General features: G+C 42.8%; 2 protein-coding genes across 18 annotated transcripts in view; one reads left to right on the top strand and one right to left on the bottom strand.

Moving 5' to 3' along the window:
- The window catches only part of DISC1 (DISC1 scaffold protein), a 369,472-nt gene that overhangs the window by 326,317 nt on the left and 18,570 nt on the right, over positions 1 to 24,585 (bottom strand). The window lies entirely within an intron of this gene.
- On the top strand, positions 1,679 to 7,603 carry LOC109492419. Of its 4 annotated transcripts, none has more exons than XR_006586908.1 (3): positions 1,679 to 1,979; positions 2,166 to 2,359; positions 5,591 to 7,603. XR_006586908.1 is itself a non-coding variant. In XM_045039949.1 (2 exons), exon 2 carries the CDS (start codon positions 6,059 to 6,061, stop codon positions 6,731 to 6,733), a length of 675 nt encoding a protein of 224 aa, XP_044895884.1. In that variant the 5' UTR covers positions 1,679 to 1,979; positions 5,591 to 6,058; the 3' UTR covers positions 6,734 to 7,603. The 4 variants fall into 4 exon arrangements, 1 of the variants encoding a protein (XP_044895884.1); XR_002146264.3 differs by having other exon boundaries at positions 2,184 to 2,359; XR_006586907.1 differs by lacking the exon at positions 5,591 to 7,603 and adding an exon at positions 3,888 to 4,566 and having other exon boundaries at positions 2,184 to 2,359.

Consider the following 24,585-nt stretch of genomic DNA (forward strand, 5'->3'; position numbering starts at 1 on the left):
ACTCAATCTGACATTAGATGAATGGGGTAATCTAGTTGGCTTTGTTGGTTTACCTCACAGTTCTTTGTCCTTCAGCAAAGCAGAGACTCTATGAACTCCAGAACACTCCTGAATTCGTGTCACCCCAAACAAACATCTCTTGGGACTGGCGAGAAGAAGGGTGATTTAGAAGCCTCTGGGACACAGGGCAACTCTAAGGAGCAGGTCTGTGCTGTGGTCTGAGACCTTCTTCCTCCCACCTCCCTTGCAGCTCCCCTGCCTGCTCCTGCTCCCCTCCTTTAAAAAAAAAAAAAAGTTTATTTTGAGAGAGCGCATGAGCAGAGGAGGGGCAGAGAGAGAGGAGGAGAGAATCCCAAGCAGGCTCGCACTGTCAGTGCAGAGCCCAACGTGGGGCTCGAACCTGCAAACCGTGAGATCATGACCTGAGTGGAAATCAAGAGTCAGACACTTGGGGCACCTGGGTGGCTCAGTGGGTTAAGCGTCAGACTTCAGCTCAAGTCACGATCTTGGGGTCTGTGAGTTCAAGTCCCATGTCCAGCTCTGTGCTGACAGCTCAGAGCCTGGAGCCTGCTTTGGATTCTGTATCTCCCTCTCTCTCCGCCCCTCCCCACTCATGCTCTGTTTCTCTCTCTCAAAAATAAGTAAACATTTAAAACAAAAAAATTTTTAAAGAGTCAGATGCTTAGCCAACTGGGCTACCCAGGCGCTCCTCCCCTCCTTTACCCTGCACAGACGGGCAGCTCCCTCACCCAACCTCCTGCATGTCTCACTCTGTCTTGATGTCCGCCTCTCAGAGAACCCAAACCCCACCCTAGAGAAAGCACAGCACGCAGGCGCACATGGCCCTGTCTGCTTGTGGTTTGCCATCTTTGGGGGAGCAGAGAGAGGAATCAAACATGCACACAGGTAGGTCCGGCGGCGGGGGGATGGACAGGTCCATGGTGCTGAGCCATGGTGCTGAATGGGGCACCTGGCTTCGTCTGGCAGGGTCTCTGAGTGACATCTGGCTGAGCTTGACAGATGAGCAAGAGGTGTAGAGGTCACAAGGGATGCTGCGGGGAAGAGCCAGAGAGGAAGGAACAAGGCCAGCTGGTGGTGTGGTGTGGAGGACACTGCTGATGGGCAGGGGCGGGACGGAGCTGGACGCCGCTGTGTGTCCTGGCCACATCCAGCCTGGGCCTTTGCCTGGAGAGGGATGGACGGTCTTTGAACGACCTGAAGCAGGGGAGGGGCATGATCAGATCTGCACGTTTTGACAGATCACTCTGTGGAGAAGGGACCACACGGAAGCGAGAGAGGCCACCAGGAGAACAGTTAGAGGACACCACACAGGAATGCCTGGGTGGCTGAGTCAGTTAAGCAACCAAATCTTGGTTTGGGCTCAGGTCATGACCTTGAGGTTTGTGAGTTCGAGCCCCAAGTCAGACTCTGTGCTGTCAGCACAGTCTCCCACCCTCCACCCCCCCTTCCCCAAGCAGTGTGTAGACACACAAACGATCGGGGGCCAAGCGAGTGCTCTTGTCAATGAATTCTCCCAGCAAAGTTATCACCACAGGCTTGCTGACATGTTGTTCTTCACAAGCTGACACTCTCCATCCCTTTGAAAGACAGATTGTTTTCCTAGATAGGATTGTTCACCAGCTGCTCGTGGTGAGCACAGCCACTTCACCGTGATCTAGCATTTCCATAATCTTCAAAGCCACACGCACTGCGGGTACAGACAGGTCTGCAGGGCACGGCCCTCGCAGCCAGCCGCTGGGAGTTTGTGACAGCAAAGCTCTGTCTGGTTTCCTATCGGCCTCGTGGTCACCCAGATGCCAGCGTTTGGACTCCCAAGCTGCAGACATCACTTCCTATAATAGCCTCACAGTCAAAAGGGACAGGTTCCACCCAGAATTGTGGCGTAACTGGCAAGAATGTCAGCCCTGACTGAGTCAAGGAAACTGACAAGATGGCACTGCCTGGAACACAGGAGACAGGTATGTGCTAAAAGTATGAAAATGAGCAAAAGAATGATAGACACAGCACAAGCTGGCTGGGGGAGCGGACATGATTCACGAGGGACTTCAAGGGTAACGTTCCATCGCTCAAGCGGGTGGTAGTTACGTGGGCGCCGACAATATATGCAACCTATGAATAACAGAATTTTTATAACTGTGAGGTAGTCTGTAATGCGTTTTCAGTGCCACAGTCCCCGCCCTCAAGGGGCTCACAGCTCGGTGGACAAGGCAGAAACGTCAACAAGCAGATGCAGAATGGGCCAGAAGCAATCCTACCACAGGAGGGAGGGAAGGGCCTCGTGGAGGAGCTGACCCTGCAGCTGAACTGAAAGACTGAGGCTACGGAGGCCATAAAGGAGGTGAGGTCACTGTCAGTGGAGGGAAGGAATGGAGGTAACAGCTCAAAGAAGTTCAAAATGTCTGGGGCCCAGGCAGGCGTGGCCCCTGTGGAGAAGGAGGCAGACAGCAGGCTGTGAGGAGCCCAGGTGGCAGACAGGTGGGGCTGGAGTCCAAGGCAGGGCCCTGTGCTGGAGAGAAGAGAGGGGAAGCACAGTTGGCTGCTGGAAATCCATAAGAGCCCGTGATGCCACCTAAGGAAGAATTCTGGAAAAAGAGGAAGCTGGGGGAAAGAAGTGACTGGAAATGACTGAGGGTAACCATGTGGGCTCCAGGACGTGTGGGCTGTGGGATATCGGTGTTGCCACGTGCAGCCCGATGCATCTGGCACCATTCTTGGTGTGTGGACACTAGTCACCTCTTGTCCTCAGTTTTAGCTCTCCAGTGGAAACGCTGAATGGTCCCCAAACTTGGCTGCCCAGCAGAGTCACTGGGGTATCCTTCCAAAATTCCAAAGTCCCAAGCTGATGAAATCACAATGTTGAGGGATGAGACTCAGTGCCCCCAGTGGGATTCCAGTGGGAAACCAGGCCTGGGAACCTCTGCTCTAGGAGAAAGTCCTATTTAACATCCTGGTGTGCTCAGAATCCAAGTGCGTCATAAACAACGTTCGCCACACCACAGAGAATGTTGCTTTGCAGAATCTTCTCTTTCCCTTCAACTTTTTTGTTTCTTGAAATGTGGCTGTTAGCTGTGAGCCTCTACACGTGGACAAAGTGTGGCTTGAAGTTAAAATATGTCCCCATACATCTGTTCTAAATCTTCTAGCCTGGATAAGGCTCCCACTTTCAGTCAAACAGTGGGAGTCCTGGGCCCCACAACATGCTCTCCCACGAGGAAGGGGCCAGGAGGCAGGCAGCTGCTGTGAGCAGTCTCACTTCCCTAAGGTGCAGGGAGGGGAACGGGGGGCCAAACAGCAGGTCAACATTCAGCCCACTCTGGAGTGTAAGGGCCAAAACCCACGCATGCGACATGCAGTGTGGATTCTGGACTAGATCCTGCAACAAAGAAAGGATATTGGTGGAAAATCTGATTTAGATCTGTAGTTTAGTTCGCTGTACCAGTGTCCATTTCTGAGATGTAATAACTGTGCCATGATTATACAAGCTGTTAGCATTAGGGGAAACTGAGGAAAAAGAACCCTGTCATGTCTTTGCAACTCTTCTATAAATCTGTAAGTATTCCAAAATAAAAAAAAAAAACTTATTTAAAAAACAGGTACACAAGTGTGCACACACGGTTTATGGACCTGTACCTTGCACTAGGAAAGGTTATGGACTCTGGAGACAGACTGCTGGAGTTTAAAATGTAGCTCTCCCAGTTCTCGGTGAATGCTGTTCACCAGCCTCTCTGCTTGCATTGTCTTGTTCCTTAAAGGGGGCTCTAGTTCATGGAATTGCTGGAGAGATAGATAAGATTATGAACTTCACTGCCCTATACCATGCCTGGCACAGAGTAACCATTCAAAAGCTGTTTTTATTTTCAATTCAGGAATAAAGGCAAGAATATCATCCTGAAGCAAAGACACCTGGACATGGGCACCTGGAGGCAGAGTTCAAGGCAAATCTAAAGCAAAGCAGCCTCAGGCCTGACTCTAAGCCTTTTTCTGTACTGTTAGTAGACTCCTAGAGGCCAATAGGGATCTGTTCTTTCTCTGTCTCTTTCTGTGTGTGTGTCTCTCTCTCTGTCCTTCCCTGTCTCTCTGTCTTTCTCTTTCTCTTCTCTCTCTGTCTCTCTGTCTCTCTCCCTCTCTCATGCACACGCGCGCACACACACACACACACACACACACACACCATCCAGCACAAAGTCACAACCTATACTCTCTTGTCGACCAATACCTTCCTACCTCTCTGATCCACTTTTCTGTGTTCTGTTTTCTTTTCTTTCTATGCCTGGATTTACTTCCTCCAGCTGAAGCAAGTAGTTGAGGAATTTAGCAGCAAGAGATTCACAGACCACGTGAAAGCGTTTTCTCTGAAGTCACTGAACAACCTCTCTCCGCAGTGCTATTAATTCTTATAAACGATTGTCTTTTTCTTTTCATGTAAAGTGCTACTCAAAACTCTGATCGCCATCTGAACCCCCCTCAAGAGTGCTGCTAGCTACAGATGGGTGTCTCTAATGAATTTTTTAACTGCTGCCCTAATAAAATATGGATGAACCAGAAGGAGCCCTCTTTGTAGCTGTTATTTCAAAACAACCAAACAACTTAAGTTCCTGCTCTTAGTCGTGCAGCAGAGTTGCAAGCTCTCACATGCACCCTAGCAAAAGATCGCTTTTTTCATGCTAGTCCATCTGCAAAGTTCACAGTTACCTTTTTAATGCCATATTTTATGCATGGGGCTTATTTTCATGGCTTTCTAAATGCCCCGCTTTGTGTGCCAAATTTGCGATATGTTTATTAAAAAATGATCCCAAATTGTCAGCACTTTGCACATAAGTAGTGCCCTGGAGACTGGAGCGTCTTTCAAGGAAGTCCCTACTTGGCACTAAATTTTTATAATACTCAGAATTTAAGCCCACATCAAAGGTTTGTGCCACTCTAAATGCCTGACCTTAAAAATGATACAATTATAGCATTGCAAATGTACTGCTCAATGGCCCTATTAGAAAACAGGAGGAAATTCGGTATTTTTTTCCCCACACTTCACTATGGAAATTTGGCGCACTGGTCCAAGGGAATAAAAGAGAGATCAGCATTATACAACTCCTGTGGCATAAAGATCTGGACTCCATATGCACGCGGCTAGGTGCTGAGGGGGACCTGTATCTCAACCTGGGTCTGAGATGTAAGGAAATATATTTTAATAGAATATGATTGCCTTTTGTCTACACTTGAGGATTCCTCTTTTATAAAACTTTTCTAGTCTCACTTCATATTGAGATGCTATATATAGCATCCAGGTTTTAAGAGGCCATGACTACATCCAGAAAGCTCAAATCTCTCTGACTCATTCAAATCCAAATGACATTTGGAGTTGATGATAACGAGGCAGGGGTGGACTGGAGGTAACCTTCATGCTACCCACCAATGAAGGGTTTGTCTAAACAGTAATACTTTAACACTAATTCGGAAGATGACACTGGGGAATACTTAGGATATTTAAGAGAACAAACTTTTTTCAAGTATCCATTTACATTCATGCAGTGCAAATTAATTATAAAGAATTCCTGTCTCTTCTTGCCTTTAGAGTGCCTCGTTACTGTGGAATGATCTCGAACAAAGCAATACATTTTACCACGAAGAATAAGCCCCTGCAGATGCTTTGATGCTCAAGTGTCTGAAGCACGCTTTGGTTACAGCAATATGTTTCCACACTGTGGAAAGCGACTAATCACCCTCACTAAACTCCTTTTGAAAGCTTTTGTTCCCAAAGTGGCATATTTTATGATTTTTAAATTATTAAAATGAGATGCTCCCGTCTCCACCAGTCACTCCTCTCAGATAGATACCACATGTGCACTCAGATCAGGGCCATCTGCCAGAGGAGGCAAAGAGCCCGAGGCGCTGGCCGCTCCCCTGAGGGCTAGGATTCGCCTGTGGTGAGGACGCAGCCGCGGGTAGCACAGCCGGGCACACCGCCAGACAGCAAGCAGGGGAAGTCACGCCCGCAATCCGAGGCCGTGCTCCCCGGCAGGTGGGTGTGCGTCGGTGACGGATGGTTGCCCCACTGGGCACACACTCACCGGTAAGCTGCGACAGTGCCCAGCTCTGTGAGCTCAAGTCACCCATGCGACCTGGTGTCCACCATCAACTATCCACCAGAAGACAAGCTACTGCCGAACATCCCCGAGGTGACGTGAATGATGTTCTCAAGAGCGTTCTGAAGTTAGACTGCCCCTCTTTGGCTCGTCCAAGGTCACCTTCCCCGAGTCTCAGCTTTCTCATCTGGAAATGTTACTCGACCCTTCCTTGCAAGGTGCGGGCCCTCGAGAGCCTGCGCTCTGAGCCACGTGTCCACACCACCTTCTCTCAGCATAGCCGCAATCTCACACCTGCTGGCATCGACCAGGACAGTGGAGCAAACATCTTCACGTCACGAAGCTGCCTGCCTGACACACAGGACAGTGAGGCACCCTTCCTCACTGGTCCTCGCCACCCTTCCCAGGCGAAGCAGGGCAGAAACAACAAGTTCTTCCTCTCTGCCCTCCTGTTTACGGCTCCATCCCGATCAGCCCTCTCTGGTAGTGCTCTTTCTTCAGATAAGACCGGTACCATGGTTCAGATGTCAGTTTTCCTATTTACAATCTCACTGCAGCCCTGCCTGGAGATCACAGCAAAGTCACCCGGGAGCATAGGACATTTACAGACAAGCCCTGAGTTACCTCTGTAAATGACTAATTTCATCCGTTATGCATGAGGTTTACCGGTTTAATATTCAGAGAGAGGGTCTGATAGCACAAGGAAGGACTGGATCTTGCCTCTGTCAGTTCCCATCTGAGTGATGCTGAGCAAGTCACTTAGCATGTGGAGCCTCAGTGCACTCGGGTGTAAAACGGGCATAACCTGCACACCTTGAAGGACAGCTCTGAGGACACAATAAAATCACCAACGTGAATTGGCAAAAGCCATCATAGCTTGTGGCAAGTGGCAACACATGCTCGATAAATTTTAGTCTCTTTCCCCAAGTTCTTCCCAGCATCTAAAGTCACTGCTGAATGCTTATAACATCTCAGAATTTTCGTGGACAGTCTTTAAAAGAACTGTTCATTTTCTCCCTTGTCTTCCTTCGTGTACATGAGGTTTTGGGGGGTGGAGGTGGGGAGTGGAATCTGTTATTCAACAGACTGCTTCAGAGTTAGTTTTGTTTGGGGTATTTTTTTGTCTCACCTTCTTAAGAGGGTAGAAAGAGAAAATAAGTGGGTGAGCGTTAAGACATAAAAGTCCACGGAAAAAAGGTCCAAACTATCAGAAAAATATCAGACAACCTTTAAGCAATCTCTGACAAATAAAAGAAACTTAGTAAAATTTTAGTAGATCTATATTTTCCCCTAGAGCTACAGAAATCCTCTGCATGTACATTCCTTGACCAAGAACTGCTTTAAAAACCTCCTCATTTTCCTTAGGGGAGCAGTTAAGGCAAAGAGTGACATTTCACACACTCTAAACACTCAAAATCAGGGTTTTCCCTTCTCTCTCCTCATTTACCTTTTCAGTCTTTAGGCTATTTTTCTCACCCTGAAGCAACATCCAAAGGCCTATTTCTTTTTTTAAAAAAAAAGGTTTTTAACAGCTAACACAAACTAGATATGTCTGTTTTTCTCTAGAATGGGCTTTAAAACTTGAGTTAGCTCCCGCTAAGGGAATAGAGCTTCCTTTGCACACAGCCTATTTTGAAATAAATGAGGCAATTCTGGGTAATAAATTGGCTTTAATTCACTGATACCGAAGGAAGGTGAAAACGAGACTGGGAAATTGCTGTGGTCGTCTTGGGCGAACCCGGGAGGATAGGGGACATGTCAACAAACTGGAGACACACAAACACCCTCCCGTGTTCCAAAAGGGGAAACAGGTCATTCCTGCAGACTGAAGTCCAGTGATGGCAAACCAATGAGCATGCCACAGACACCTGGTAAGTTCCCGAAGATTCATAATAAGGTATTTTGTGAGTGCTTACAAACGAAAAGGGCCTACATGGGCTTACTGAAAATAAATCACGCCAAACCGACTGCATTTTATCTCAACGGGAAATAAGAAAGGGGAAAAGACCATAGCATTTAGTGAGAACTCTACTATACGTCAGGAATCATAAGTCAGAAGAAAAGCGTAGACATAAATATCTGGACTTGACCCGAAGGATCTGAGAAGGCCTCTCCCAGCTGCCCTGTGTACAAGTAGAGGCTGAAGGCAGGACAAGCAGGTGGATTCGTAGCTAGTGAAGGACAGTTCCAGGACAAAGGGTCCTGGACTTTGAATGGATGACTGACCACAGGGAGAGGCCCAGATCTCTGATGCAGGGCTCTTTCCTGTCCCCTTGGCACTATCCTCTTCAATATAATGGATGATAGTAGCATCTAGACCTAAAAATGTCCCTAAAAGGGTGACTCACATACAACTGTTACCAATGATGACAAAGGAGATTAATTCAACTAAACAATCAGAGAAAAAGGGGAGAAGAGAACTATGGCACACCTGCAGAACACCCACAGTTACCAGGACCAGGAATTCCAGCTCAGGGGGGAAGGACGTCACAAGGCGGGTAAGCGACCAACGAAGAGTCCTTAAGGATGGAAAACAAGACAAAGAGTAAATCCTCAACCAGCAAGCCTCTGACGGATGCAGCCAATGGCGTGCATGGACCTCTCTGCAGTTCTCCTTCATGGCAGAGCCATTAAGGATGCAGTCACCTGGGAGGACATCCTGGCTGAGGAAATTCTGAGAGCAAATGTGTGTGTGAAGGGAATATCTATAAAGAGCATATATGTCTGATTATAAAGTGAACTCTTTTTCTGAGGTCAAAAAATCAACCTACCACTGTTTTCACATAAAATCCTCTTCTCACCTAGTTCTCTGACTCTGAGAATGAGCATTAACAACCAGAGACGCACTAGAGCAAGGCCACACTAGAAGTGTGTTAGGTCAGGGCAGGGGTAAGGGGCAGGGAGAGGAACCTCAGAGCCCAGCGATCATCCAAGGGAAAACAGGCACGTCATTTTTGCAAGATACACCACTTTAGGGTCAGGAGTAGCCCAACAGCAAGATGCACACATGATTCCATATAAATCTCCACAAGCTGTGTGCAGAGCATCAAGTTTCTCAGCTTTTCGTTATCAAGAACATCTCTTAGAGAGATTCTTTTCACATGCTTACAATTGGAACTCTCTGATCAGCTTTGTTTTAAATCTCCTCATCCAGAGATTATGTCTGTGGGCATATTTTCAATTATACAATAATCTTGGGGGAGAGCCAGACAGAATTACAATGAGGGGTAAGTCTGGATGGAGGTCGGGGCAGGGTAGAAACAAAGGGGCATCGGGGACACCACACAATCCTCACCCTCTAGAAGTTGAGTTTCAAGGTTATTTGTGGAATGTTTGAGGCCATCAGGCTTTATAATTACATTGACTAAAAATTCATTTAACTATGTTCTTAAGCAGAACTAAATACACATGGCCACAGAAATTCAAAGTTCTTTTTCTTGGGGCTCCTGGGTGACTCAGTTGGTCAAGCATCTGACTCTTGATATCTGCTCAGGTCATGATCTCACAGACATGAGATCAGACTCTGTGCTGAGCGTGGAGCCTTGGGAGTCTCTCTCTCTCTTCCTCTCTCTCTCTCTCTCTCTCTCTCTCTCTCTGCCTGTTTCTATCTATCTTTCTGTCAAAATAAATAAATAAACATTTTTTTTAAAAAAAGCTCTTTTTCTTATAACCACCTTTAGAGCTTAGCATAGTGCTGGATACTCTATGTACCCAACAAATGCTCCAATATGCCACAAAGAGCTGTCTGATGGCATCCCAGACCACCGATCTGATTCTGCATACCAGGGTCAGACCCAGCCTGATGCTGAAACATAAAGAAAGGCAGTTATGGGGTGCCTAGGTGGCTCAGTCAGTTAAGCATCCAACTCTTGATTTTGGCTCAGGTTATGATTTCACAGTTCATGGGATCAAGCCCCACAGTGGGCTCCACACTGACAGCACAGAGCCTTCTTGGGATTCTCTCTCTCTCTCTCTACCCCTCCACCCTCATGTGTGTACATGCATGCACTCTCTCTCTCAAAATAAATAAATGAACCTTATAAAAAAAGAAAGTTGTTTCTTTACACTGCATTTTTTCTACATGTTTAAATGAGATAGGACATGAGAAAACACATTGTAAACCAGAAAGTGCTACAGAAACGAAGAGTCTTACTAATGCTATTTCTAAGATTGATAGCCCAGTCTTATCCCAATAGTTTATGCATCCAATATAGTTATTGTAACAGCCTAGTTACTGCCCACGATATTCAGTCCACACTACCACCTACCCCCAAATTATAAGGCTTTATGATACACATAACAAATGTGATCTAGAAGACAACTCAGAATGCAAGGATTTGAAAATAAACATCAAAACTAGCTTGATGCATTTGACATAACTGGTGTCCATGAACTCATCCAACATTCACTGAGTATCTACAAGGTGCCAGGCACATTCTAAGGATTTAACATATTTTTATGTCATTTAATCCTCACCAAAACCTAATAAGGTAAGGATTATCATCACTGTTTCCAGAATAAGATTGCTGAGGCTTACAGCAGAGAAGTAATTTGTCCAAAGTCAGACAGTTGGCCAGTGCTGGAGCTGAGACCAGAGCCCAGGAAGTCTGGCCTCCCTCTCAGCCTCAACCCTTCCCTATAGGCAACAAACACTGACTTTCTGTATGAGAGTCTTGGATAAGTACAGGTCTCTAAGAGCTTGGGATTCAACTCCTAAGGAGTCTACAGGACCTAACTCTCAGATGTAATCCCCCAAAGGATAACTGTTCAATGGTATTTAGTGATTATCTATAAAATATTCCAGAAAAAGTAGATTACTAAAAACTCTAAGACGAAACCTGCACAGCAATAATGTCCAAACTTAACGACCTTGCATGATTTACAACGCTCTTTACACAAAAGCTTTCCAAGCTGAAAATGTGCTGAAGCCGGTTTGGTTTCAAACAGAGGCTGCTTATTAAAGATTCTCTACAGCGGATGGCATCAAATTTAATGTGACAGCCACACAAAATGTATCCTTCACATGCAAAGGAGGGAAACCTCTGGAAAAAGTGACCAGGTCAAGTTGGAGTTAAATTAATATCTATTCTTCTCAAACTATTCAAACAAATAGAAAAGGAAGGAAAACTTCCAAATTTATTCTGTGAGGCCAGCGTTATTCTGATACCAAAACCAGAAAAGACACTACAAAAAAAGAAGACTACAGGCCAATATCTCTGATGAACCACAGATGCAAAAATCCTCAACAAAATATTAGCAAACCAAATCCAACAATACATTAAAAATATCATTCACCACAATCAGGTGGGATTTATTCCTGGAATGCAAGTATTGCTCAATATTTACAAATCAATAAATGTGACACATCACGTCAATTGAAAAGACGGTAAAAATCATATGGTCCTTTCAATAGATGCAGAGAATACAGCCAACAAAGTACAACATCCATTCATGATAAAAACCCTCAACAAAGTAGGTTTAGAAGGAATATACCTGAACATAATTAAGGCCTTATATGAACAACCCACAGCTAACACCATACTTACTGGTGAAAAACTGAGGCTTTTCCCCTAAGATCAGGAACAAGACAAGGATGTCCTGTCTCACCACTTTTGTGCAACATAGTACTGGAAGTCCTAGTCACAGTAATCAGACAAGAAAAAGAAATAAAAGGCATCTAAATTGGTAAGGAAGAACTAAAACTTTCACTGTTTGCAGAGCACATGATACAATGTATAGAAAACCCTAAAGACTATGCGAAGAAGAAGAAGAAGAAGAAGAAGAAGAAGAACTAGAACTCATAAATGAATTCAGTAAGGTCATAGGATTCAAAATCAATGTACAGAAATCTCTTGCATTTCTACACACCAATAATGAAGCAACAGAAAGAGAAATTAAAAAAAAAACAATCTCATTTACAATTGCACCAAAAATAATAATAAAATACCTAGGAATAAACTTAACCAAAGATGTGAAAGACCTATACTCTAAAAACTGTAAAACACTGATGAAAGAAGTTGAAGATGACACAAAGTAATAGAAAGACATTCTATGTTCATGGATTGGAAAAACAAAAATTATTGAAATGTCTATACTCACCAAAGAAATCTATAGACTTAATGCAATCCCTATCAAAATACCAACAGCATTTTTCACAAAGCTATAAAAAATAATTCAAAATTTGTATGGAACCACAAAAGATCCCAAATAGCCAAAGAAATCTTGAAAAAGAACAAAACTGGAGGTATCCCAATTCTGGACTTCAAGTTATATTACAAAGCTGTAGTGATCAAAACAGCATGGTACTAGCACAAAAACAGACACACCGATCAACGGAACAGAATAAAAAACCCAGAAATAAACCTATGATTATATGGCCATTTAGTCTTCGACAAAGGAGAGAAGACTATCCAATGAGAAAAAGACAGTCTTGTCAACAAATGGTGTTGAGAAAAATGGACTACTACATGCAAAAGAATGATAGTGGACCACTTTCTTACACCATACACAAAAATAAACTTAAAATGGATTAAGGGTCCAAATGGGAGACCTGAAACCATAAAAATCCTAGAAGAGAGCACAGGCAGTAATTTCCCTAACATGAGTCATAGCAACATTTTTCTAGATATTTTCTAGATATGTCTCCTGAGACAAGGGAAACAAAAGCAGAAATAGACAAGTGGGACTACATCAAAATAAAAAGCTTCTGCACAGCAAAGGAAACAACCAACAAAACTAAAAGGCAACCTATGGAATTGGAGAAGATATTTGCAAACGACATATCCGATAAAGGGTTAGTATCCTACATACATAAAGAACTAACACAACTCCACACCAAAAAAAAAAAAAAAATCCAACTAAAAATGAGCAGGGGGTGCCAGGGTGACTCAGTCAGTTAAGCGTCATCTCTTGGTTTCAGCCCAGGTCACGACTTCACAGTCTGTGAGTATGAGCCCACGTCAGGCTCTGCACTGAACATGGAACCTACTTGGGGTTTCTCTTTCCTTCTCTCTCTGCCTCTCCCCATCTTGCTCTCTCTCTCTATTTCAAAAAAATAAACAGTTTTTAAATGAGCAGGAAAGTGAAATAAGTCAGAGAAAGACAAATATCATATGATTTCACTCATATGTGTAATTTAAGAAACAAAACAGATGAACGTAGGGGAAGGGAAGGAACAAGAAAATAAGAGAAAAACACAGAGGGAAGCAAACCATAAGAAACTCTTAAATACATAGAACAAACTGAGCATTGCTGGAGGGGAGGTAGGTAGGGGGGATGGGCTAAATGGGTGATGGGCATTAAGGAGGGCACTTGTTGGGATGAATACTGAGTGTTATATAGATGTGATGAGTCACTAAATACTGCTCCTGAAACCAATACTACACTATATGTTAACTAACTTGAATTTAAATTAAATACGTAAATAAATAAATAAGTATGTAAAAAAAAAAATGGGAAGACATGGACAGACATTTCTCCAAAGACACACAGATGGTCAACAGACACAACAAAAGATGTTCAACATCACTCATCATCAGGGAAATGCAAACCAAAACTAAAATGAGATTCACCTCACTCCTGTCAGAATGGCTAAAATCAAAAACACAAGAAACAGCAAGTATTCACAAGGAGAAAAAAGAGCCCTTGTGCACTTGGTGGGAATGCAAACTGGTGCAGCCACTGTGGAAAACAGAATGGAGTTGCCTCAAAAAGTTAAAAATAGAAGTACCCTAGGGGCACCTGGGTGGCCCAGTTAGTTAAGCAACCAACTTTTGATTTCAGCTCAGGTCATGATCTCACAGTTCATGAGATCAAGCCCCACATTGGGTTCTGTGCTGACATGCTGGAGCCTACTGGGATTTTCTCTCTCCCTCTCTCTGCCCCTCTCCCACTCACTCCCTCCCCCCCCAAAATAAATAAATAAACATTCTTACAAAATAGAACTACCCCACAATTCAGTAATCACACTACTGGGTATTTACCCCCAAAATACAAAAACACTAATTCAAAGGGATACATGCACCCCTATGTTCATCACAGCATTATTTACAATAGCCAAATTACAGAAGCAGCTCAAGTGTCCGTTGATAGATGGCTGGATAAAGAAGATAATGGAATATTATTCAGCCATAAAAGAGAATGAAATCTTGGCATTTGCTACATGGATGGAGCTAGACAGTATAAAGCTAAGTGAAATAAGTGAAACAGAGAAAGACAAATACCATATGATTTCACTCAAATGTGGAATTTAAGAAATAAAATGAGTGAGCAAAGAGAAAAAGAGAGAGAGACAGGCAAACCAAGAAATAGACCCTTAACTCTAGAGAACAAACTGATAATTACCAGAGGGAAGGCGGGTGGGGGAATGGGTGAAATAGGTGATGGGGACTAAAGAGTACTTTTATCACAATGAGCACTAAGTGAAGTATTGAATTGTTGAATCACTATATTGTACACCTGAAACCAAACAATACTGTATGTTAACTGTACTGGAATAAAAACCTAATTTAAAAAAAAAGATCAACAGAAAGGAAATAACAAGGAATAAGGACAAATGGGTCACAAAGAAATGAGAAAAAGTCAAAGATACTAAAGGCCAGAATGAGTTACACCTTCTGTAGATATGCTAAGGACAGTGAAGAGGTTCAGAACAAATCTCCCCAAAATATGCTACTTTAGCACATGGATTATTTTGAGTTGAAGGCAATCAAGACCCAACTGAATCAAGAAAAACTTTTACCTCTTCCTTAACTGCCTAAAAGAATTTAGGTAGAGGGTCTGATCCAGGAAGAGAACTATCACCAGAGGCAACCACCAGGAATCAGGGCTAGGTAAGGTAAGCAGGTGTGGTAAGCAGGTGGGAAAGTGAGCAGGGCCTAGTGATCAAATACCTCTCTGGGTCCCATTGTCTCTGCATGGCAACCTGTAAATTGCCTCCCTCCACTTTGTGGTCCCAGACCCCCACCCCCTTCTCCTTAGCTCAGAATGGCATATAAGCCTAACTGCCTGGTTGCCTATGGGTCTCATATTCTGCTGGGGCCCCCATATGTACACAATTTGCTTTTCTCCTATTAATCTGCCCTATGTTAATTTGATTATTAGAACAGCCAAAGAACCAAGAAGCGCAGAGTAAAAAATCCATGCCACAGAACAGCAAAATATGTGTGTTTCAAACAAACAAAACCTGGGCAAGAAAGTTAAGCAGGTGGAGACAGGCCCCCAAGTTAGGGCACAACGGTAATAGATAAAAGAGAAGACAGGGCAGAATTACATAGCTCAGATGTTCAGCCTTAACCTCTATTAAAGAAAATGATCTTCAGATTGGAAAGGATAGTGGTAGCATAATTTAGGAGGAACTGAAGCCCAAGAGAGGCAAAAAGATGGAAAGAGAACACCTAGCCACTTCAAATGAGTTCATGTCCCCAAATGAGGGCGGATAAATTATGATCCAGTACTAAAGGAACTCACGGACACGATCCCAGAAATATATTCAGTGGGTTTTAAGAAATCATGGCCCTACTAAGTACTAAAGACTGGCAAGTGATCTGGCTTCACGAAGGGAAAAAGTAGAATCTAAGAGCTATTGATTAGTCAGCCAGACACATATCCTGCATACAATTCCAAATGAATGTTCAAACAAACATGTTATGACCAAAACAAATCAGGCAACCTCTGGAGCAAGGAATGGAATAAAGGCAAGTTAACTGCACTTCTGTGAAGCCCACTAAAATGGACAAAGCATGAGAAGTTGGGGAAAAAACTTTAATGACAATGCATGATCACATGCCCCATTCATTTAATATGCCCTTATAAAATGCCCATTTATCACTTGTGCCAGGCACTGCTATCAACATTTTACAAATATTAATTCATTTCATTCTCATACCAGCCCTATGAGTAGCCTTTTTCTACAGACGAGGAAAAGCGGGCAACCAAGAGGTTAAGTAACTTGCCCAAGCTCACATGGCTGGCGACTGACAGAGCAGAAATTAAAACCAACACAGTGCTCCAGGGCCATGGTTTTTACACTAAGTTGCATCTCCATCCTATGAGGGATATCTGCCAAATACTGTAAAATTTGGCTGAAATTAATAGCAGACACCAAGATTAATACATTTCTCTCCAGTTCTTGAGAAGCGAAGTATTTTTCCAAGATACTCCACTCAGAAAAAAAGAAGAGTGCAAGAATGAGTTTGGAAGAAAGCAGCTGCTGTCCAACTGTTAATTTGAGAAACATTAACATTTTTAGAAAACAATAATCTAAGAAGATTTCCCACTGGCTAGCTGATGCCTGCCCAAGTGTTTTGTTCAGTTCATTCATAAAACAAGGCCATTTCAGAAGCAACAAGAAGTACCATTCCAATTGAAAACTGAGTCAATAACTTGGAATATCAGTTTGAGAAAATGACAAAATGCAAGGGAAAGAAAAAATTATTAAAGAGAAAATAATATACATACAGGACAACAAGCATGTGGATGACAGGTATCCCTCAAGAAGACAAAACAAATAGGGTACCAAAGATACAATCAAAGAAAACATTTATGAAGTAAACAAAACCTAACAAAACAAAACAAAACAAAAAAACCTAACCAACTGTACAAAAAAAGGTATACACAGCACTCAGGGAAAACAGTTGAAATATTATGACCAACACCAAGATATCTTGGTAAAATCACTGAATTCCAAAGAAAAAGAATAAATCCTATGTGAATCTCCGAAAACTCAAGTCACATACACAAAGGGCAAAATTCAAGCTGGCTTCCAAAACAACACTCAAGGCTGAGTGACACTGCTGATACAGTTTGGGGATAGGGGTGGAGGCACTCAAGAATTTTATAGCCAGCCAAGTTGTCAAACACTATAAAGACAATAAAAAGTCATTGTTCAATATGCGTGGATTCGGATACAACCATGGGCCTTCTTGATAAAAACCTCCAGTTGGTGAAATCCAGACAATCAAGCAATAAATCAAGGTACAGGACACAGGAAGGGTAAGACCCTTCTATGAAAGACTACGGGGATGGTGGGGGGGGGGGGCCAGTGGGCCCCAGAGCCTTTTAAATAAAGCACTAGGCTAGACGACTATGAGAAGTATTAATATAGAATACAATATAAATGTTAAAATGGTGACAGTATAAAGTAATAATAGATCTAATGAAAGATAAACCATTTCTGATATTTGCAAAGCACTTCTGGAATTATCAAAGCCTTTCCCATGTAACCCCTTATTTAATCAACCAGACGATCTTAGAGATAAGAAACTTTCGAGCTCAGAGAAGCAAGCTGCAAACACACCCCTGCAGACTTTCCAACACAAGTCTGTCCATGTTCACTACCTGATATGAATATTTCAATTTCATTTTGCTTACAAACCCTACTTAGTACACTGATATAAAGACATCTGAGGACAGAGACATCACTCCTGAATCTGTACCCAGTTGTTCCTCCTAACCATTCCCAGGCATCTCCCTCACTGTGATTCTTCTTTCTATGTCATCATTATTAGTCTCCTTTGAGCCCCAGTTTCCCTTTCTCATCTCATTTTAGGAACTGATCCCTGCATTCAGAACAAAGACTGCTTTTATATACACGATGAACAGGAAGCTTCCCCAACAGAGAAACAGACTCACGCATACCTAGGGCCAAGGGGGCAACATACAAAGAACATGGAAAGAACTGGAAGAATGAGGGAATGCTTTCCTAAGTGAAGGAAACATGAGTACTGTCTTCAGATCCTTAAGAGACTGCCATGTGACACAGAGTAAAGCACATGTTGTCTGTTATAAAGGTCAGCACTCTGATCAATGGCTTGACTCTCAAGAACCACGGAGAGCCATGTGTCCCCAAAATCACCCAGTCTAACACCACTTCAAGTGCCTGTTATGGCGGATCATCACCTGTAACAATATTTTCTTTATACTTTTGCATAAACTGACTCATTTCTTTTGCTTAAATAAATCTATTTTGAAGAACAATTTTTTGGTACTACTACCATAACTGGGATATGACGATCACTTGCCATAATTAGAAGATAACTGTACAAATAAAGACCATGAAAAACAGCATTTTTTGTTGTTGGCCAAAGATTCTAGGGACAGAAGCCCGCTTGGCTCCATCTTTATTACAAGGGAAATTAGTTTTAGAGAAAGTTAAAGACACACTAGCAGCAAACAGACTTTCTCCTTGGCAAAAGGAAAACGTTAGACTGTGAGTTAGTGCTATTCCTTGTCAAGTCCTGTGACTCTGAAAATCATCTCTTGTACCACTGGGTGACACATCCCTCACCTGTACAGGAATGAGTGCATGCAGTAAAAAGTGTTCCTAAATGACTTATAAAGTTATTCTGACTTATATTCACATAAAGCAAACTAGGAGCCCAATATGGAAGCATGTGTTATAGTAAGTAAAGCGAGCAACGATGGAAAAAATAGTTAATATTTGTTGAATGTTCTATGGTGTACAAAGCACTTTCTCTTACATTATTACACATAATCTGTTTAAAGTAGCGACTATTCTGTCCCCAGAAGAGTTCAACAAAGCATCCCTCAGGACAGATGACAGCTAAGGCACATGCCAACACCAACAGACTCAGACTCTGGGCTGCCCTACCAACCTTGCTATTTGAATTGCTAATTTTTAAAAGAAACGGAATTTTAAATTAAAACTTGAACCTATGGTCAGTTAGAAATCTGAATTGGATTCACCGAAGTAGAAAGCAATTTGATCTTAATTCAACAAGGGCGAAGCACATCCAAAAGAAGTTTGAATGGCAATTATTCTGTGTGTGTTACTACCACAACAGATCATACAAGCAGAATAACGTTCCTGTAGCTTATCAGGGAGAGGAGGGCTGAGGAAAGGTCACTGAAGGTAAGGAAGCATCAAACTTCTGATTCTGCCATTTAAAGACAGGTAAACTCCAAAAGGGTCAGCCAGACTGCAAAGCTCAAGTGTGCAAATTAAAATTCTCTCCCTACATCCCTTGGCAACCTTTGGGCTGCCCCAGATTTATCCAAATCAGAGAGAATGACACCTCCGTGGTCCTCTTGAGTACCTTAAAGTTAATGGAAATAATCTTGCCAATTGCTTTCCTCCTTCTTTTAGGAGGCACTAAATCCCACTTGTTCTGTAAGGACATCCTTCAGGATATGGGCTCCTGTCTTCACTCAACCAGGCTATGCAAGGTGACCATGCAGGGGAGCCAACTGGTTTACCTACTTTGAGGTACTGCATTTTAGCTACATTGTTTGAAAGATTTGCATAGGAATACATAAACATTTAAACACAAATTCTAGGAAGCCCAGAGGGCTTGGGCACAGCTGTTCTGAATTTTAAAGGGAAGAACTGTTCCATTTCTGAAATTCTCAATAACCTCAGCACCCTCCTTTGCTAAAGCTAATCCTGAACTCCCCCTCTCTAGACTCTCAAGTTCCCAGTCATCCTTGGAGCCCATGATGGCTGGGCAAGGATGAAAGCCTTCTCTTTTCCCTAAGAGCATTTCCCTTTACCCTTCAAGCTGTCAATGTCACAGATGTTTCACTGAGTGAAATGGTTGGGAGATCCTATGCCCTCTAAAGAGCATGTGGGGAGGGGATGGGCAGAGGATGGCCAGGTCCTGTCTGGCTGGGTCCATCCTGGCCTCTCTGCTTCTCTCAGCTTCTTTTATGTCATAACACCATTTGCTTAAAAATAACACTTCTATGTGGGGCGCTTGCGTGGCTCAGTTGATTAAACTTCTGCCCAGGTCATAATCTCACGGTTCGTGGGTTTGAGCCTCACATTGGGCTCTGTGCTAACAGCTCAGAGCCTGAAGCGTGTTTCAGATTCTGTGTCTCCCTCTCTCTCTGCTCCTGCCCTCTTCATGCTCTCTCTCTCTCTCTCTCTCTCTCTCTCTCTCTCTCTCTTTCAAAAATGAATAAACATTAAAAATAATTTTGAAATAACATTTCTATGTAATATTTTAAAAATGAGATTAGATTTTTGCTGAGGGCTTCTTAGATGACACTGATTGTCATATTTTATTTATGCACCAATGCAATGTTCCCATAGCATTTTAATTAAATTAGCTCTAGAATTCACCATCTTTCTTTCAGAATTCCATCTGTCTCTCCTTATTAGCCCGGTCTTTAAATCTTTCCCTGGAGAGATTAATTCAGTACACTTTTCTTCCCTCTTTGAGCCAAAAGCTACATGAGTCAAGATGGCAGACATTCTAAAAGATACAAGAACAATTCATCAAGTATTCTGCTTTAATATGATGTGAAAAGCTTAGGAGTTGTAGTGAACAGTAAACTCAACCTTACTGGCCAATGTGATGTGACGTGGGCATCAAAATTAAGCATTATCTTGGCTTGCACTGAAAAGGACCTAATGTTCAAGTTAAGGAGGCAGGAGACCTACTGTTCTTTGTTCTACTAGGAACACATATGGCCTATTCTTTTCCTTTCTGGGCACCACCTTTTAAGAGAAAACAGCAAAGGGGCACCTTGGTGGCTCAGTCGGTTAAGGGGCCAACTCTTGATTTTGGCTCAGGTCATGATCTCATAGTTCATGAGTTCAAGCCCTGCTCTCCGTGTTGACAGCACAGAGCCCGCCTGGCATTCTTTCTTTCTCTCTCTCTTTCTCTCTTCCCCTACCACCACCACCTGCCCACACTTGAGTTCTCCCTCTCTCTCTCTCTTTCTCTCTCTTTTTCAAAATCAATAAACATTAAAACAAATTATAAAGAGAAAACAGCCAGGAAGGCCACTAGTCTGGATGGTCTTAAGTAGAAGTGAGAACCTTTCCACACCCACAGAGAGTGATAATCCCGTGGAGACAGAGAGCTCTGTAATGTGACTTGGAATGGTGATGGGCGGGGGAGAGATGTGAAGGGAAAGAGGGAGCTTTAGAACCAGGTCAATAATCTCCCAGAGAGCAAGAAAAGCAGAAAAACTATTGTATCAGTGTCCTATTGCTGCTGTAACAAGTTACTGCAAATTTACTTGCTTCAAGTAATGCAATTTATAAATGGAAGACTTATAAATGTGTTATCTTACAGTTCTGAAGGTTAGAAGTCCAACATAAGAGTCACTGGGCTAAAATCTAGGTGTCAGCATTGTTACTTTCCTTATGGAGGCTCTAGGGAAGAATCTGTTTTCTTGACTTTTCCAGCTTCTAGAAGCTGCCTGAATTTCTTGGTTTATGGCCTCTTCTTCCAACTTCAAAACCAGCAGCTTAGCATCTTCAGATCTCCTTCCTGTCTCTTTCACTTATATTGTGATTACATTAGGCTCACTTGGAAAGTCTGAAATAGTATCCTGATCTCGAGATCCTTAACTTCATCACATCTGCAAAGTCTCTTTTGCCATGTAAGGTAACATATTCACAGGTTCCAGGGATTAGTATACAGAGATCTTTGGGGGGCCATTATTCTGCCTGCCTCCCTAGCACCGGGGGAGGGGAAGAAGTAACAAAGCATTTGAACTTAGATCACAAGCACGATGAAGAACTTCAAGGACTGAACGGTAAGTATATGCAGATCTTTAAAATAATAAGCAGGAGCGCCTGGATAGCTCAGTCAGTTGAGCACCTGACTCTTGATTTCAGCTCAGGTCATGATCTCATGGTTGTGGGATTGAGCCCCGCATCAGGCTATGCACTGAGCATGGAGCCTGCTTGGGATTCTCTAAATAAATAAATAAATAAATAAATAAATAAATAATTTTTAAAAATAATAATAATAAGCAAAGAGGGAGATGTGGGTTCAAATTCCAGTCTTCCATTTATAAATTGCATAACTTTTGCAAGTTACTTAATGTCTCTGGGCCTCTATTTTCTCATCTGAAAAATGGGGATAAGAATAGTACCCCCTCCATTTTAGGCTGTTGTGATGGTTAAGTGAGAGCATTAGCACTTGGCCTAACACATGTAGTAGAGGCACAAAAAAGAGACCTCAGACCTAAAAATTAGGAAACCAAGGCTCACAAAATTCAGTAGCTTAGCTATGCTGAACAATGTAATATCTATGATGCTTCCACTAGCTAATGCTTAAGGTTAAGATCGGTGTTTGGGCCCAATTTAAAGAGACATCTATTAATGCAACAAAAAAATAAGATTGTGTGCCCAGGTTACAGTGCTAAGTGCCAGTGACTTAAAAAAGCATTGGCCCCCAAGGAACTGAAGATCTGTTCAAGAATACCAACAAGTAGACAAAATATAAGTAAAAAATAAAAGCATCAATTGTCAAAGGTGCTAAATGGGTGGTAGAGACCATGTGTGCAAGAGGCCAAGGGCAAGTGATCCACGTCATTAATCTGGACACATACAAAAAGCCTTGCTGGAGGGGACGGGGTTTGGAGGAAAGAGAAGCCCTCGGACAGGAGAGTGGGAAGGTGGGGAGGCTCATCACCAAGTTGCAGGGGCAGCACAGCTGAAGTCAGAATTCACAAGAAGTACAGGGGCTGACAGATTACAGATGTCCGCATCAAGTGCTGTGGGACTCACAACAGAGGCTGCGCCAGCCTGCTTGCTGCATTACACAGACATTCCATCCCAGGGCTCTGTCTCCCTTCACTTCCATCAGTGTTTGCTTCCCATATTTCGGAGCTCTGATATCTGGTACATATATAACTGTCCATTCTTCTTGGTGAATGGAGCCTTTTATCAATACACAATGTCCTTCTCTGTTTCCTATAACAGTTTTTTACTTACAGTCCATTTTGCCTAACATCAGTACAGATACCTCAGCTCTCTTTTGATTACTCCCTTTTGATTTGCATGGAGCGTCTTTTTCCATCTTTCTACTTTCAACCTGTATGTGTCCTTAGAGCTAAAGTAAGTCTCTGTAGACAGCATGCACTTGGATCGCGGTTTTTTTTTATCCATTCTGCCAATCTATGCCTTGCGGTGAGTTTAATCTGTTCACATTGAAAGCGATTACTGATAATGAAAGACTCAATTCTGCCATGTTGCCATTTGTTTTCTGCAGCTTTTTTGTCCCTCATTTCCTCCTTTATTGCCTTCCTTTGTGTCTAGTTGATTTTTTATAGTGGCACATTTTGATTTCTTTCTCGTTTCCTTTTGCGTGTATTCCGTAGATGCTTTCTTTGTGGCCACCGTGAGGATTACATATAATATCCGAAAGTTATAATAATCTAATTTGAGTCAATACCAACTAAATGTCAATAGCATACAAAAACTCTACTTCTGCCCAGCTCCACCCACTCTTTTTGTTACTGGTGTCACAAATGACATCTTTATACTATTAGCATAGATTTATAATTATTTTTTATTCACTTGCTGTTTAAACTCTGTAGAACCTACCATTCTGAATGTGACTTTTTCTTAATTGGGCATTCACTTAGTTACTGTAGACCTCTGACTATTTTCCAGGGCTCCTGTGAAGTTATTTCAGCCAGTCTCTAATTGATCGTTTGTGTTTGTCTTTTTAAACATCTCCATGGGAGAACAAGGGCCTGGAGCTTCCTATTCTGCCATCCTGTGGACATCATTCCACTGAGGCATTTTAGGGCCTATAAAGGAGGAGGGGACCTAGTGGTGCTCCCCCATCCCCCATTTCTCTGCTCTGAAAATGCCTACCTGGAACCCCCTAATCACAGGCATAAGTTCAGACTGGAGCACTGTGAGGGCAGAATTTATGTTGCCACTAATTTTTCCTGTTTTCCCGTTAATTTGTAAAATCCCATAGTCCTCTAAAGGATTTGTAATTTTATATTGTTTTGGTTTCACTTATTATTTTGTATTTTTCGTCAATTTTGTTCTCATCTGGCATTGAGGAAGTTGTACAAGCATACCACCACAATAAAGCAAGTATCACAATAAAGGGAGGCCAGTCAATTTTTGGATTTCCCAGTGCTTACAAAAGTTATATTCACACAGTACTGTAGTCTCTTAAGTGTGCCTTATGCTTAAAACAGCATGTACATACCTTAATTTAAAAGCACTTTATTGCTAAAAAATGCTAAGCATTATCTGAGTTTCCAGCAAGTTGTAATCACTGATCACAAACGTCCATAACGAAATAATGAGCAAGTTGGAAATATTGTAAGAATTACCAAAATGTGATAAAGAGACATGAAGACAGCAAACATTGTTGGAAAAATGGCACCCACAGACTCACCTACTGCAACGTTGCCACAAACCTTCAATTTATTTCAAAAAAAAAATGCAATATCTGCAAGCACAATAAAATGAGGTGTGATGAGGGGCACCTGGGTGGCTCAATCAGTTAACCGTCTGACTCTTGATTTTGGCTCAGGTCATGATGTCAGGGTCAGGAGATTGAGCCCCGCGTCAGGCTCTGCACTGAGTGTGGAGCCTGCTTAAGATTCCGTCTCTTTCCCTCTACCCTTCCCCCTGCTCACTTGGTCACGTGTGTTCTCTCAAAAAAAAAAAAAAAGGGGGGGGGGCGCCTGGGTGGCGCAGTCGGTTAAGCGTCCGACTTCAGCCAGGTCACGATCTCGCGGTCCGTGAGTTCAAGCC

Source organism: Felis catus, chromosome D2 (genome assembly GCF_018350175.1).
Source record: "Felis catus isolate Fca126 chromosome D2, F.catus_Fca126_mat1.0, whole genome shotgun sequence".
NCBI classification, from domain to species: Eukaryota; Metazoa; Chordata; class Mammalia; order Carnivora; family Felidae; genus Felis; species Felis catus.